At 34.0% G+C, this 14,398-nt stretch overlaps 2 protein-coding genes across 2 annotated transcripts; both read left to right on the forward strand.

Annotated features, from left to right (window-relative positions):
* Positions 1 to 5,850: 5,850 nt before the first annotated feature.
* On the forward strand, positions 5,851 to 6,222 carry LOC111385538. The gene has a single exon (XM_023009939.1). The coding sequence runs from the start codon at positions 5,851 to 5,853 to the stop codon at positions 6,220 to 6,222; it is 372 nt and encodes a 123-aa protein (XP_022865707.1).
* A 5,731-nt stretch (positions 6,223 to 11,953) lies between these two features.
* Positions 11,954 to 12,603, forward strand: LOC111385539. Its single transcript, XM_023009940.1, has one exon. The coding sequence runs from the start codon at positions 12,108 to 12,110 to the stop codon at positions 12,534 to 12,536; it is 429 nt and encodes a 142-aa protein (XP_022865708.1). The 5' UTR covers positions 11,954 to 12,107; the 3' UTR covers positions 12,537 to 12,603.
* Positions 12,604 to 14,398: the final 1,795 nt, after the last annotated feature.

A 14,398-nucleotide genomic window follows, 5' to 3' on the forward strand; every position in this document is an offset into this window, starting at 1 on the left:
CCACCCTTTTTTTTGAAATAGGTAATACCCAACCTTTGCCCAAAGAACTTAGGACATGTTTGATAGGCACCCAATTCCATGGAAAATGGAATTCGTTTTCCAACTTTCACTTTTTATCATGTTCAATAACAATTTTTTCCCATAGAATTCCCTTTCTTGGTTTGTGACATTTTCTTGGTTTTTCTTGAAAACCAATTCCACCAATATGGTGAGAAATTGGTGGGAATTGGTTTTCTAAGCTGATCTGCCATTTTTTTTTGTTAGCAATGGAAATAAATTTTAAGAATTATTGTAAAAAATATATTTCCCCTTAATTGACAATTTTCATGTAAAATAAAGTCAAACGAACACCAAAAGATGAATGATTTTCTTGATTTTTTATTTTTTTTGGTAATGGAAACAAATTTTATCCCCAATACCAGTAAAATCTATCACTTTAATTAATAATTTTCATATAAAATAAAGTCAAACCAACACCAAAAAACACATTTATTTCAACATTTTTCACGTGAAAAATTATACCAATTAAACACAATAATTTACAATTCTCAAATAACAATTTCTAGGAAATTTAATTCCCTGAAATTTGTTTTCCTTCCACCCAAATTTCATATTTGCAATCAAACGGACTCTTAACCTCTATTTGTCTCCCTTTTTAAAGAGTTTTTGAGGGAAATTGATTTTTTAAATAGTAATTTTTTGGAAAATGTGTGGTTATAAAATAGGAAAAAATTTGATTGTGCAAATATGTAGTTGAAAATAAGAGTTTTGATAAAAAAAATTTAAAAAAAAGGGGGAGAGAGAGAGACAAATGGAGCTTAAAAATAAACCCTTTTACAGTTTTTGAAAAATACCCCATGTTATACCTCATGTCCCTAGCCACGTGGCTACAAGCTAAGAAGTCCTCTAAGGCTCACGCTCCAATATCACTTGCTTACACAACTCAATCAAGGCCATGCAAAGGAGAAGCTGAAGTGATGCCTTCACCTCAACCAGCGCAATGTATAGGGACCAAACCTTCATAACCAAGACGGGTTGTCATGATCTTTCCACAGCTTGTTTCCAAAGCGATAAGCCTTTCATTCACAAGGCATTTCCCATAGATTTACATCAACAATAGATCCTTCGTACGATTTGTCAATATTTTATAGATGACAACTTTTGGCATTGATATATTCCTCTCCTAAATATTTGTTGATTGGTTTGGTATCTCTGCAACAAACGTCCATCGATCAACTTGATGTCTACTTTTCAGATGTTAAACCTAATATAGGGTGGACACATTCCGAATTATTAGATGTCATCGAGCTCCTCTCCCTCTCTCTCCCTAGCAATATACACACACTTATATAGATATAGAGAGAGAATGGAGAATACGCCACTAAAAAGTCAAGATTAGAGAGAGATGCTCTCAACTCTAGTGAGAGAAAATCCCACTTTGAGTGCCTTAGTTTCTTGAGATTTTCTTATATTTAGGTTCAATTTTTACTTCCTTTTGGTGAAAATTGAATTTTAACATATTGTATTTTACTTGATCATTCTCTATTCCAATTTTGGAGGGCATTCAAGTAGTTTATGTTCAGTTTTTGCAAAGTTTTGTAAGCTGTCGATTGGTTCTTCAACTCAGTTCAGGTTCTGGACGTTGTTCCACTTCCTGGGCTGTTCTTGGTTGGCTTTTTTGCTTCTGGTCAGGTTCTGTTATAGTTTCACACAAGCCACGGTGTGTGCTGGAGGTTTCAAGTTGTTCCATCCAATTAGTTGAGGTTTCGGCTGGTCTCTCTTGCTTGTTTTAGCTTGCATTCTGGATTTTGCTCTTGTTGGATTCTGCTTTGTTGGTTTCTGGACTTTAGGTTTTTGTGCTTGGACTGTGGTCGTTTTCTGTTGGTTTTCTTCCCAAGCTATTTCGATTTGGTTTTCACCTTTGACAGCCGGGTTTCTCCAGTTTTCCAGCTTCAGTTCTTGCTATTCTTCGTGTTCCTTCAGCTTGCATGGTGTATGTATCAGTGTTGACTTCTTCTAGTTGAATTTGAATTTGGTTTTCTAAGCTGAATTTGAATTTGGTTTTCTAAGTTACTTTTCAGATTTCTACACACGGTCAGGGGTTGGTGTGCTAACTTCTGCTACCTTAGACAGTGTTTGGGGCTCTATTTTTGCAGACTTATTGTTCCTTTGAAGTTTCCAATTCTGGCTTTGCTGTATCCCCAGGTGATATGGTCCATATCCTTATTTTTGGGCCCGTGTTGGGCTGACTTTTGGGTTTTTTCTCTCAATTTGGGCCTTTTCCTCTGGACTCCCAGACTTTTTCTCTACCAGCCTTGTGTTTTTCCTATTTCTACTCTGGGCCTATTTGCTGAATGTGGTTTCTAGGTGACCAGCCCATATCTTTCTTGGCCTATGTTGGGTCAGTGTTCCTACTCTTTATTTCTTTTGTCCCAGAATTTTTTTTATCTTGCTGGCCTAGTGCTTTTCGGTTCTACTGTGCATGGATAAGAAAAAGAGTGGTGCAGCCATTATAGTGGGCTGGCACCTCTTAAACCACAGGCCATTCAGAGGGTGGTTAGTGGTGATGCTGGTGACGCCCCCTTGAAGGGCAGTTTGAAGGATAATAACAAGGAGATTTTACCCTCATCTAGCGTATCATTAATACTTGGAGAAGAGGCTATGGAATCTGAAAATTCTGATTTTGAGTCACATTAGGTGGAATTGACGAACAAACAAGGGGAAAACGCTGCTGGGATTGACGATGCAAAAGTTGTGAAAACATCGTGGCTTAACCTCTTCAAGGACAATAGGAAAGTGGAAGAAAATATTAAATTGAAGGCCTTTGAAAATCAATCGAAAGAAGTGGTTTTGGATGAATTAGATGAAGATAACATCAAGAACACTTGGGGATATGGTCTTGTGGGGTATTTTGTCGGAAGATTTTCAGGGAAAGTGGCTCTACTACAATTATGTGATTCATGGAAGGTTAGCTACAAATATTATGTGTACTCGAGCGGGTGGTTGGTCTTCAAGTTTGAGATGGATTCGGAAAGGCTAAGGGTGTTGCATGGTGGTCCCTACTTGGTTTATGGGAGACTATTAATGTTAAAGTCATGCTACGGTACTTTGATTTTGATGACAAAGACGTGAGCACCATGCCGGTTTGGATCAACTTATCGGGGTTGCCATTGGAATTTTGGAACATGAGTGCCTTAGGTAAAATTGTCTCCAAAGTTGGTATGCCCATCTCGACCGATAAGGTCACGACAACTAGAGGCAGACTATCCCATGCAAGAGCATTAGTCGAAATCGATGCATCTATAGAGCTTGTGCGGGTGGTAAAGATAAGGCTCCCTAATGGAATTTTGAGGGAGCAAGAAATTCTTTATGAGCATGAACAAAAATTTTGTGGTTCTTGTAAAGTGTTTGGGCACTCTTCTATTGGTTGCAACTACAATAAACAGGCTGCAGGTGATAAAGGAAATACCATAAATGGCAAGGGAATGAAAGCCCCCAAGCCAGTTGCACATAAGGAAAAAGTGCAAGTTAGCCAGAATTTTGCAGTTTCTAATGGACAGCAACAGGAGGATGATCAGGATACTTCATTCACTGAAGTTGTTAACAAGAAGGGAAAAATCAGCAGAAAGGACTGAACGCAGGTACACGCAACTAGCAGCTTGCGGCCAGCGACTGCGGCAGGCAGCCGGCAGCACGAAACCAGCAGAATACTGAACTGGGGATAGATTGTGTTGGGCTGAATTCCATCAAAGATTGTGCTGGGCAGATCACAGAAAATGGTTGTAATAGAAAATTAAAAGCAAAGCTTGACGAGCAAAGGGCCACTACTACCAAAAAAGATGGGAAGAGGGATAATTCCCTCGTTATATCATCATGAAAATTGCCTCATGGAACATTAGGGGTTTGAAATCCCCCCTAAAACAAAATGGGGTTTGTAACTTCATTAAGCAACATGATATTGATGTTATGGGGATTTTGGAAACAAAGTTGGGGGAGACGAAATTAAATCGGATCATGCGGAATAAATTTGATGGATTATCATAAACGAATAACTTTCAATTGCATCTTGCTGGTCGGATTTTGATTTTGTGGAACTCGATGAACGTTGATTTAGAGATATTGGAGACTACATCACAAGTTATTCATTGTTCCGCCACTTGCAAGGTAAGCTCACGTACATTTTTTGTTAGCTTTGTATATGCGTTCCATACTATTGTTAGTAGAAGACCGTTATAGAACAATATCATGGAATAAGGATCCAATTGCTCTATCCCTTGGTAATCTTGGGTGATTTCAACAACGTGCTTAACTTTGATGAAAAATGTAATGGGGTGGATGTTACACCTTACGAGATTAAAGACTTTGAAAGTTGTTGCCTTAATGTTGGAATTACCGATATGAGATCTACTGGATGCTTCCACACTTGGACAAATGGTACGAAGTGGAGTAAACTTGATAGAGCTATGATGAATGAGGTTTGGATGCAAGCGGACTTTAATTGTATTGCTAATTTTCTCCCTTCGGGATACATTTCCGACCACTCACTGTGCATTATTTCATTGTTTATGCATGAGGAGAACAAGAGGAAACCTTTTAGGTTCTTCAATATGTGGCTAATCATGAAAATTTCCATGATGTTGTGCAAAATTGTTGGGAACAAGAGATGAGAGGTACAAAGCAATTCATTCTTTGTAAGAAGTTGCGTATTCTTAAATAAGAGCTAAGGAAGCTCGATGAGAAACATTTTTCACACATCTTCTCAAGGGCTAAAACGGCTACTTTGAATTTGAAAATGGCACAATTGGAGTTACAAGAGGACCCTCTTAATATTGAATTTCAAGGTAAGGTGGCATCCATGAGAAAAATTGTCATGAATCTTTGTGAAGTGGAAATAAGCTTTTATCATCAAAAGGCCAAATGCGAGTACCTAAAAAATAGTAATAAATGCACTAAGTTCTTCCATTCGATGGTCAAAAGAGATGCAAAACGCAACTTCATTGCTACAGTAAGTAAAGGAGATGGAACATATACTTCATCACTACAAGAAGTAGCCAATGAATTCCTTTTTTTCTACACTGATTTACAGGGGAAAGACAGTTTGGGGAATGCTATTGATGTTGATATCTTCAAGAATGGCTCCATGTTATCGGATGAGCATGCCATGGCACTTGTTCGGGGTATTTCGGACAATGAGATTAAGGATGCATTGTTTTTTATTGGCGATGATGAATCACCAGGACCAGACGGATATACATCATATTTCTTCAAAAAATCTTGGAGCATTGTTGGGAGTGATTTCATTGAAGCGGTTAAAGAATTCTTCAAATCTTGCTCACTCCTCAAGCAAACAAATCACACGGCTATTGCTTTATTTCCTAAGGCAAGTCACTCTATTGGTGTTGGGGATTATAGACCTATTACTTGTTGCAATATTTTCTATAAGGTTATCACAAAGATCATTGCTTCTAGATTGAGGCCTATTCTTGGACATATTATTGATCAATCACAAGCCGCATTTGTGGAAGGCAGAAGCATGACGAAAAACATTCATCTTGCACAAGAACTCTTAAGGCAATACAACCGCAAAAGAATTGCACATAGATGCCTTCTTAAAATTGATTTAAGGAAGGCATATGATTCAGTTAATTGGGATTTTCTTAAAAGTGTGCTTGAAGGGATTAAATTTCCAACAAAATTCATTGGATGGGTGATGGAATGTATCTCAACGCCTTCGTACTCCATTGCATTGAATGATTTCTTCCATGGTTTCATAAAATGAAAGAAGGGGCTTTGCCAAGGTAACCCGCTTTCTCCCTACTTGTTCGTTATTTGCCTTGAGTACTTTCAAGAATGTTAAAGGGAGCTACTGAAAATAGTGAATTTAACTTCCATCCTAAATGTGGGCCTTTGAAGATTACCCACCTAGCATTTGCGGATGACTTGATGCTTTTAGCTAGAGGTGATGCTATCTCGGTTGGTATTTTGATGGAGTGTTTATCCAACTTTGGAGATATGTCCGGATTAAAGATGAATGTTAACAAATTAAACTTGTACACGGCAGGTGTCCATCGACAAGAGTTGGAGGATATTGTTCAACTGACAAATTTAGTGAAAGGATCTATGCCTTTCCTCTACTTAAGGATTCCACTTGCCGCGATAAAACTTAAAATCAGCTCCTATGACTCACTTATTAACAAAACTAAGGACTACATTGGAGCATAGTCGAGGGCTACATTATCTTTTGCGGGGAGAGTGGAACTTCTGAGAGCCATCCTACAAGGTGTTGTATGTTCTTGGCTTTCCATTCTACCTATTCCATCTACGGTGGCATCTAAGGTTACCAGCCTATGCCGTAACTTTCTTTGGGATTCAAAAAAATCGTTGGTTGCTTGGAGTAGTATTTGCTTACCTAAACAAGAAGGGGGGCTTGGATTTAGGGAAATTAAATGCTGGAATTCGACGATTCTCGCTAAAACTCATTGGAACATTCATTGCAAAAAAAGATACACTTTGGGTGAAGTGGGTGAATATGATTCATTGCAAAAAAATATACACTTTGGGTGAAGTGGGTAAATATGATTTTCCTTGGTGGTAGGAATATTTAGGACTACATGCCAAAGAAAGATGACTCTCCATTACTTAAAAGGTTGCTGGAAATACGTGACAGATTTGCACAGCCTCAACTACTAGATCAGGCCGATTATCACACAACACGGCTTGAAACAGTCTCTACGGCTGCAATGGACAGTTTCATCACATGCACATCCATCGACAAATTTTGTGTCAAAGCAGATTATGATTTTCTCATACCAAAGGGGCCAAAAAATGCCTAGACAGCAATAATTTGGAACTCCCATGTCACCCTAAAACATGCATTCATCCTTTGATTAGGAGCTAAATCTAAGTTACTAACAAAGGATAAATTGAAACATTTGGATATTGACCGAAGGTGTATTTTTTGTGGAGTTGCTGATGAGACTGAGCATCGTTTGTTTTTCTCTTGTCCAATCAGTTTTGCAGTTTGGGGACATATCCGAGATTGGTTGGGCATTAGGCGCTCCATGTCTACCCTACCAAGTGCATTGAAGTGGATGAAGAAAGAGGCTCGAGGAACGACGTGACAAAGTAAAGTTAAGCGGATCGCTCTTGCTAGTACTGTTTACAACTTATGGATGGCGCATAACTCGAGGATTTTTGAGAATTTAAAACCAAATGTTGAAAGCATTGTTCGTAGGATCAAAACACACGTATAAAAAGTTATGTTCTCTTTGTATTCGTATATTTTAATTCAATTTGAGTCATTGGCATTAGACATTTAGATCTCTTGTATTTGTTCATCATTTCATGTTAATTGTTTAGCTATTCACTCTGGTATGCTCGGTTTACTTGTCGTTGGATTTAATTTTTGCTAACTTGGGTTTGGCCGGTGTACTTGTTATTGCTCAGTCTTTTGTTTGCCCGGATATGTCTAGTGTACTTGTACATGTTTTTTATCTATAGTAACTTACATTTATCGATAAAAAAAATGTCATCTAAGCATAATACAGAGGTGACAACAATGATGGTGACGAATTGGCCTTCAGGATGAGGCTACATGGCATTCATTCAACGAAAAAATCTCACATTCTCTTCTAATATAAAAATTCACACTTAGCCCTTGTTTGACTCCCACTAAAACATGACTTTTTATTTCTCATACTCATTTTTAATTATTCATTTACACAATAAAATATACGCGTAAATCTAAAACTTTTTCCTACTTTTTAACCACACGTTCTTTAAAAAAAATAATAATAATAAAATCGCTATTTTCAAAACACTGTTTTCCCAAAATTTCTCTTTATGATGGTTGTCAAACGGGAATTAGTATAATTTACAAGCAATGTTAATTTACGCTGTCAATTTTCATCTTCCCAGAATTTTACTTTCTTCGTTTAAGAATTATTTCCTTCCTAGTAAAAAATGCTCAAAGAACACACATGAATAGTGTGATTTGGGTGTTTGGGTAGCGGTGGAGTCTAACAGTGAATGATGGTGTTGGCAATGGTGTCAGTATACGCCCCTGTTTGATCCCCATTAAATTAAATTACATTACATTTCATTTTCTCTCTCCTATTTTCAACCACACAATCTTCCATAAAATAATATTACACGTAAATCGAAAATTTTTCTTTCTTTTTCAACCACTCATTTTTCTAAAAAATATTATTCCCCCCATTTTCATTTTTAGGTAATGGGGATCAAACAGGGGCTACAACGGTGATGTTTGGTCCTAGTCTCCTAGAGTATGTGTTTGTTGTGATGATCATTTGTTTGACGACATCTCGATGGCGCGTTTGGGAATGTGTTCACATCTATGACAGCATGTTAAAAATGCAAGCATTCATCGAATAAAAAAGTAGTAATTATAGATTTGAAATTTCAAATTAACATGCGATTGTAGGAAATTATGAATGAAATCCAACAGTGTCTAATATGCTAATGATTGACAACCATTATTTAGAAATTATTTTTTCTACATATTCATTTTCAATTACATATTTACATAATAAAATATTATGTGCGTAAACTCTAAATATTATTATCCAAAACATTGTTTCCTTATTTTCAATGAAAGAGCAAAAAAGAAAAATCACAAGGACAAATCAAAGAGGAGGATTTGTTACGAAAGTATTGATTGAAATGAATCATCCTTCCATGTTTGGAAGGGCTCATTCAAACGTCATAATTACATTTGGAGATCAAATTAGCTTTAAACAATAAATTTAACCTCTATATGATGATTAAAATTTAGAATTTAATATAAGTTAACGTCAACAATTAATTTAAACCACATATTTCATAAAATTCACAACTTTTCAACTATACGTTTCATCATTTTTCAACTCGATTTTAAAAGTTTTGTCATTTGTTCTAAAAGATTTGGAAAAAACTCCTGCTATCTCCATTTTTAAAGGAATAATGCTACTAATACTAGCAGTGCTAAACAATCATTTCAGGTGGTCACATTTGATATATTCAATTAAATGAATCATGTGGTATTAAATTTAAGTGAATCTATCAATTAATGTCACATGAGAATCACATAAATTGGTATTTGATATCAATTATATCGAATAAAATTACCCTTCTAAAAGCACACGAATATCACCTTTTCAACTCAGCTCCAAGGGGATTTAACGTTTTTTAATTATTTTTTCACATTTATCTTTTGTTTTTTTAAGAAAAAATTATATTTAACTTATATTTATTTAATTTTTGAGGTCTAAATTTTCCATTTAGATGGATTCAACACTTATTTTAGACGAAAAATAAAACTTAAAAAAAAAAATTATATTTAACTTATATTTATTTAATTTTTGAGGTCTAAATTTTCCATTTAGATGGATTCAACACTTATTTTAGACGAAAAATAAAACTTAAAAATCACGTGTTTTGTTTACAACTACAAGTTTGATATATGAAGGTTTGTTCGTCATTAAAATTAAGGCACCCATGTTGTGGTAATGAAAATTGGTGGAATAGTATTTTTTTGAAAAATGAGTGGTTGAAAAAGAAGGAAAAATTTTCGATTTACGTGTAATATTATTTTATGGAAGATTATGCGATTGAAAATAGAAGAGAGAAAAATAAAATGTAATGAAATAAAAATTAATGAGGGTCAAACGGGAGCTAAATAAGTACTGAAGTGTCAACTGGCGGTAGCATTTTTTTCCGTTGACTAATTCTTTGGGTAATTGTATTTGCACGATAATTTTTGTATGTTACGTTGCATTTTAATTGCAACGAAGGTTCTCAATCTTCGCTCATTGTTGCATTGACATTTGATTTTTGTCATTTTTTCTTCTTAGCCTTCAATTAATTAGCATGTCATATCCACGACTCCGTCTAAATATTCTGTTAGCATGCCTTGAAATGAGGCTAAATATTTTGTCGAACTTTTATATTTGTCATTTTTTTTTCCTTATTTAAAAATACCTTGTATAAAATGGCCTTGAAATACCCTCATAATGGATTTCTTGGACAAAAAATGGCCAATCGTCAATTTTATTCGCACTTGTTCCCGAAAGAAGGATACCGTCCCAACCATCTATTAATATATAGCGTGCATCTCACTCGACCCTTTCAATGAATTGTTCTATTTTTCGACTTTCAAAGTATTCTTCCACAAAATTTTCTTTCTCAAAGAGAAAACACATATTTTTGTTAGGCATAAATTCCGTGTCATAAGAAAGTGAATTATTCCTCTTAATAAGGTTGTCGTTTTAATTTTGAACATCAAGTGTCAAAATAATATCAAAGGCTATCAAGATTGACACTCTCAAACTAGTCCCCATTTTGTGAGAAAAAAATAAATATCATGTAAAATAAAATAAAAATAAATTATCAACATATGAATCTTAATACTTTTCACATGATTATGTATCTATGGGGTTGGGTGAATTGGAATACATCCTATTATATTATATTTTTCTTTTTAATATTTTTCCCTAAAAGTGCAACACTTTTTAATTTTTATGGTCCCCCAACTGTTTTCGTGTTGGTTCTAGGAACCTGAGTTAGGTTCATGTAATTGTCACAAGTTGCATTTTTGATAAGGTTAGGAATTCACGTGGCACCTAAATGTCATGTTACCTGTTTTATGTATAAGTAGCTTTTTATTTATTCAATTATGATTTATTCAGGTACCTAATTAAACAAAAAATCACTAAATGAGCTTTACGTTCGCATATTGATACATACTCATAACATAAAAAATTAATTTTGAAACATTAAGACGTGTTCAATACCATCGAGTATTTTTTTCCCCTTCTGAACTAGTCGATAGATGAATGTCACAAGAACTATATTCGAAGATGACATAAATCAATGTTAAGTTTGTACCTTTTAAACAGCTTTTGCATGCTTTCGTAATAGTTTGAATATTTGTATGTAAGCTTATTTTTCTTAACAAGCCGTTCATTTTATTTACTTGAATCTCGTTATCTTATTTGCAATTAAGGAAGAAATATTATTTTCCTTACAACATATCATCCAACTCTCATTATAATTTATCGAAGACATACTTTTGACTTTATAAATCGATAGGTTACTTTAGACGTCAACTTTTAAAATGAAACTTTATAGTTACGACAATAATGACACGTTCAAGTAATTACTAGAAAACTCTAATGTTCGAATTTGATAAAAACAATCGATCGAGTTTCTTTTCTATTTATTAACAAAAGCTATATCGTATGCCTACCAATTTGCCATTTTGAGGGCCCTACACATCATCTCTCGATTTTTCTACCAGAAAATGTAACCAAACATTTCGTTTTCACTTATTATCTAAAAACAGATAAGCATAGCAGACTTGTAAGATCAAGAATTATCACTTTCTATTTTGTAAATTGTATATATGCATAGATTTTTTTCCTCAAAAAGTGAATAAATGAAACGATTATCACTTTCAACATAAATGGTGATCCATTAATCGAACTTTAGTTTGGCTCGTGATTATAAACAATTAATTTATAAATATGTCTACTGAAATAATGAATGGGACTAGATTCTAAGCAAAAATAACATGTCAGAATTGAGAGAATCCGACGATGACGTCAACAAACATATTTTAATTTAATTAGTTTATTTCGTAAAATTGCCTTATCTAAAAATTTAGACCTGACGGGTTATTTAGTTTATTTAATTTACAACATATTCCTTCACTTGTGAACGCAATTTGATACGAACATGATTTTCATAGGAGGGAGGCATATGGTCTAATGTCATGTTGAACCGTCTCGTCTAGAAGTTGAATTTAGTCTTCAATACGTGTAGTTCATTTTGCGTGAGGCACGACGATATTATGTTTATGCTTTTGATAATATCTAATAAAACTTTGCAACATAATTAGGTACACAACACAATCAAACTTGATGGTGTATCTGAATTGGATGTAAATGGAGGCTATTTAAGGCCTATTCCATCTCAATGAACTTTATACACTATCAGTCTGCACTCAACATAGCTTGTCCAACCCTTGTCTCCTTTTCTCCCTTTCTTTTTCTTCTCATCTTTGAATTCACTTTTCCTTATAGATTTATTCATCTTTCCTTAATCAATAAATGGCCTCAGATTTATCGACTGGTTCTCAATTTTCACCAACCACCATAGACGAACTCGAAGAGCTAGAAATGACGGAATTTGATGTGACAATGCTTAGAGAATTACTTGAAGAGCCAAAGGAAGAAGCGCTGGATGATAAAGTTTACTCCATGGAGATGGAGAAGAACTCGCCCTTGGAAGATAATTATCAGTGTCTGGACAGTATGATAGACGATATTCAAGATGTAAACTGGCTTCATGTAATGGAAGAAAGTCCTTTTCCATGCCACGATATAGGAAATTGGTACCAAGGCTCGTGCACAGTGGAGACGGCTGATATTGTTGAGACGAGAGAGTTTTACGATTATTTTCGTACCCCAAGTCCAGCACTTGTTACATCTGATGAAATTGCATACATTGGCTTGTGGGAACATAATCAGATCTCCTGACTCTTACCATAATTATTATACAAAAAAATGTATTGATGATAAAAATAATTGAAGAAACGTTTACATACACATTTGCATTCAAATATCTCATTGCATAGATGTAGAACTTCTCTGCATATGGTCTGTTTAAGCAGTATTCTCAGCCATGTAAATGAGGGGAAATTTGCAGTCGCCGTCGTCGAACACGATTGGGGCTTGGGTGCTTTGTTTGAAAAAATTTTGGGGGCTGCAACTCCAGATTTCTTGAAGTTATGCCTATGTTTGGCCCCCATTTTTACAAAAACTCATTTTTTTCAGAATCATTCTCCTATAAAATAATTGTATACGCAAATTCAAAATTTTTTCATATTTTTTAATCACGCATTCTCTAACAAACAACTAGTCTGAATGAAGATTGCAGGAATTTTTTTCTAAGCTCTCGACCATAAAAGTGATACGATATTGATAAATTATGCATAAGTCATAAACTATAAACGTTACCAGTAACTTTGAAAAGGACTAAAATTCGGCACTTGTTACTATACTTAAAGAGTAAAAGAAGAGAGAGGCACAATGCAACACAATCCTGTTGTTAAACTATGAATTTTGAATGTACGACCCGGAGACAAGACAATAGATATTCAATCACGAGTTTTTTCTTAGTGTGTGGTCGATCGAGGGGTGCCAAAGATGCTTCAAATATTGTCAGATATACACATTAGTATTTTCTTGATATTAGGAATATCAGGGCCAGCCACGAGAATTTAGAGGCCCCGACGTATAGTTATTATGGGGCCCTTCAACATATTATTTATTTTACAAGTGCAATAATATGTAAATATTTAAATAATTATTACTTTTATATTAAAAAGAACACTTTATACAATTCGAAAGATAGAATATTAAAATAAAACTTCTCTCACAACCCACGAGATTAGGTTAGCATAAGGTTTAACCTTTTCACATTTTAAGATGTAAAATTAGTAATCAAACTAGTGAAATCAAGTTTTTCCAACATATTTTTTTAATAGAAACTATAACTAATTCATTCAATCGCTCTTGTAACATGGTTGATTGAAGATAAAACTTAATCAATTTGAACTTTGAAAAACTTATTCATACATTAAAATAGATTATTGCATAAATTTCTCTTTTATATAATCAGATTCACACTTTCTATTTGAAGTGACATAACTATTGATTCTTTTGAATACATACATATAAATTATTGGCTAAGTTTATAAAAAAATAATTGTAGAACTAAATCAAAATTCAATTTTATAACTACAATCAAGAATAAGAATTAAGAATAATACAGACACAAAAAGTGTATACATACAAATGAAGAACAAATAAAATAAGTGAAAAATTCATAAGTAAGAGATTAAGTATGTCATATTTCAAAATTAAGAAAACAAGTTTTAAATTTCAAAAATTTGATTTTTATTAAAATTTATTTATAATTTAATAAATAAATAAATTATTTTATTAGTTAAATATATTTAAGTCACGTATCTATACAATTTGGTCACAAATTAATAATTTAATTAATCACTTATTATTATTTTTTGTCACAAATCAGAAATTTTATGTCATAAATTATTTTACGATCACAATTCAAAAATTTTGTTGGTCACAACTTGTTCATCTGTTATAAATCAAAAAGTTAATTAATCACAACTCATTTTTCGGTCACAAATAACAAAAATTATAAATCACAGACTACAAATATTATATGTCACAACTTATTGGATAGTCACAAATTATTAATTTTTTAGGTCGCATATTATTTTTTGGTCACAATTTATCATTTCATTAATAACATATTGTTTATTGGTCACGAGTTCACTGGTCACAATCAACCAAACAATCTATGATGACCA

Source organism: Olea europaea, unplaced genomic scaffold, assembly GCF_002742605.1.
Source record: "Olea europaea var. sylvestris unplaced genomic scaffold, O_europaea_v1 scaffold3198, whole genome shotgun sequence".
Classification (NCBI taxonomy): domain Eukaryota; kingdom Viridiplantae; phylum Streptophyta; class Magnoliopsida; order Lamiales; family Oleaceae; genus Olea; species Olea europaea.

Excerpts from the sequence above, each read along its gene's own strand:
- LOC111385538 (XM_023009939.1), top strand. The coding sequence starts at position 5,851 with ATGTTAAAGGGAGCTACTGAAAATAGTGAATTTAACTTCCATCCTAAA.
- LOC111385539 (XM_023009940.1), top strand. The coding sequence starts at position 12,108 with ATGGCCTCAGATTTATCGACTGGTTCTCAATTTTCACCAACCACCATA.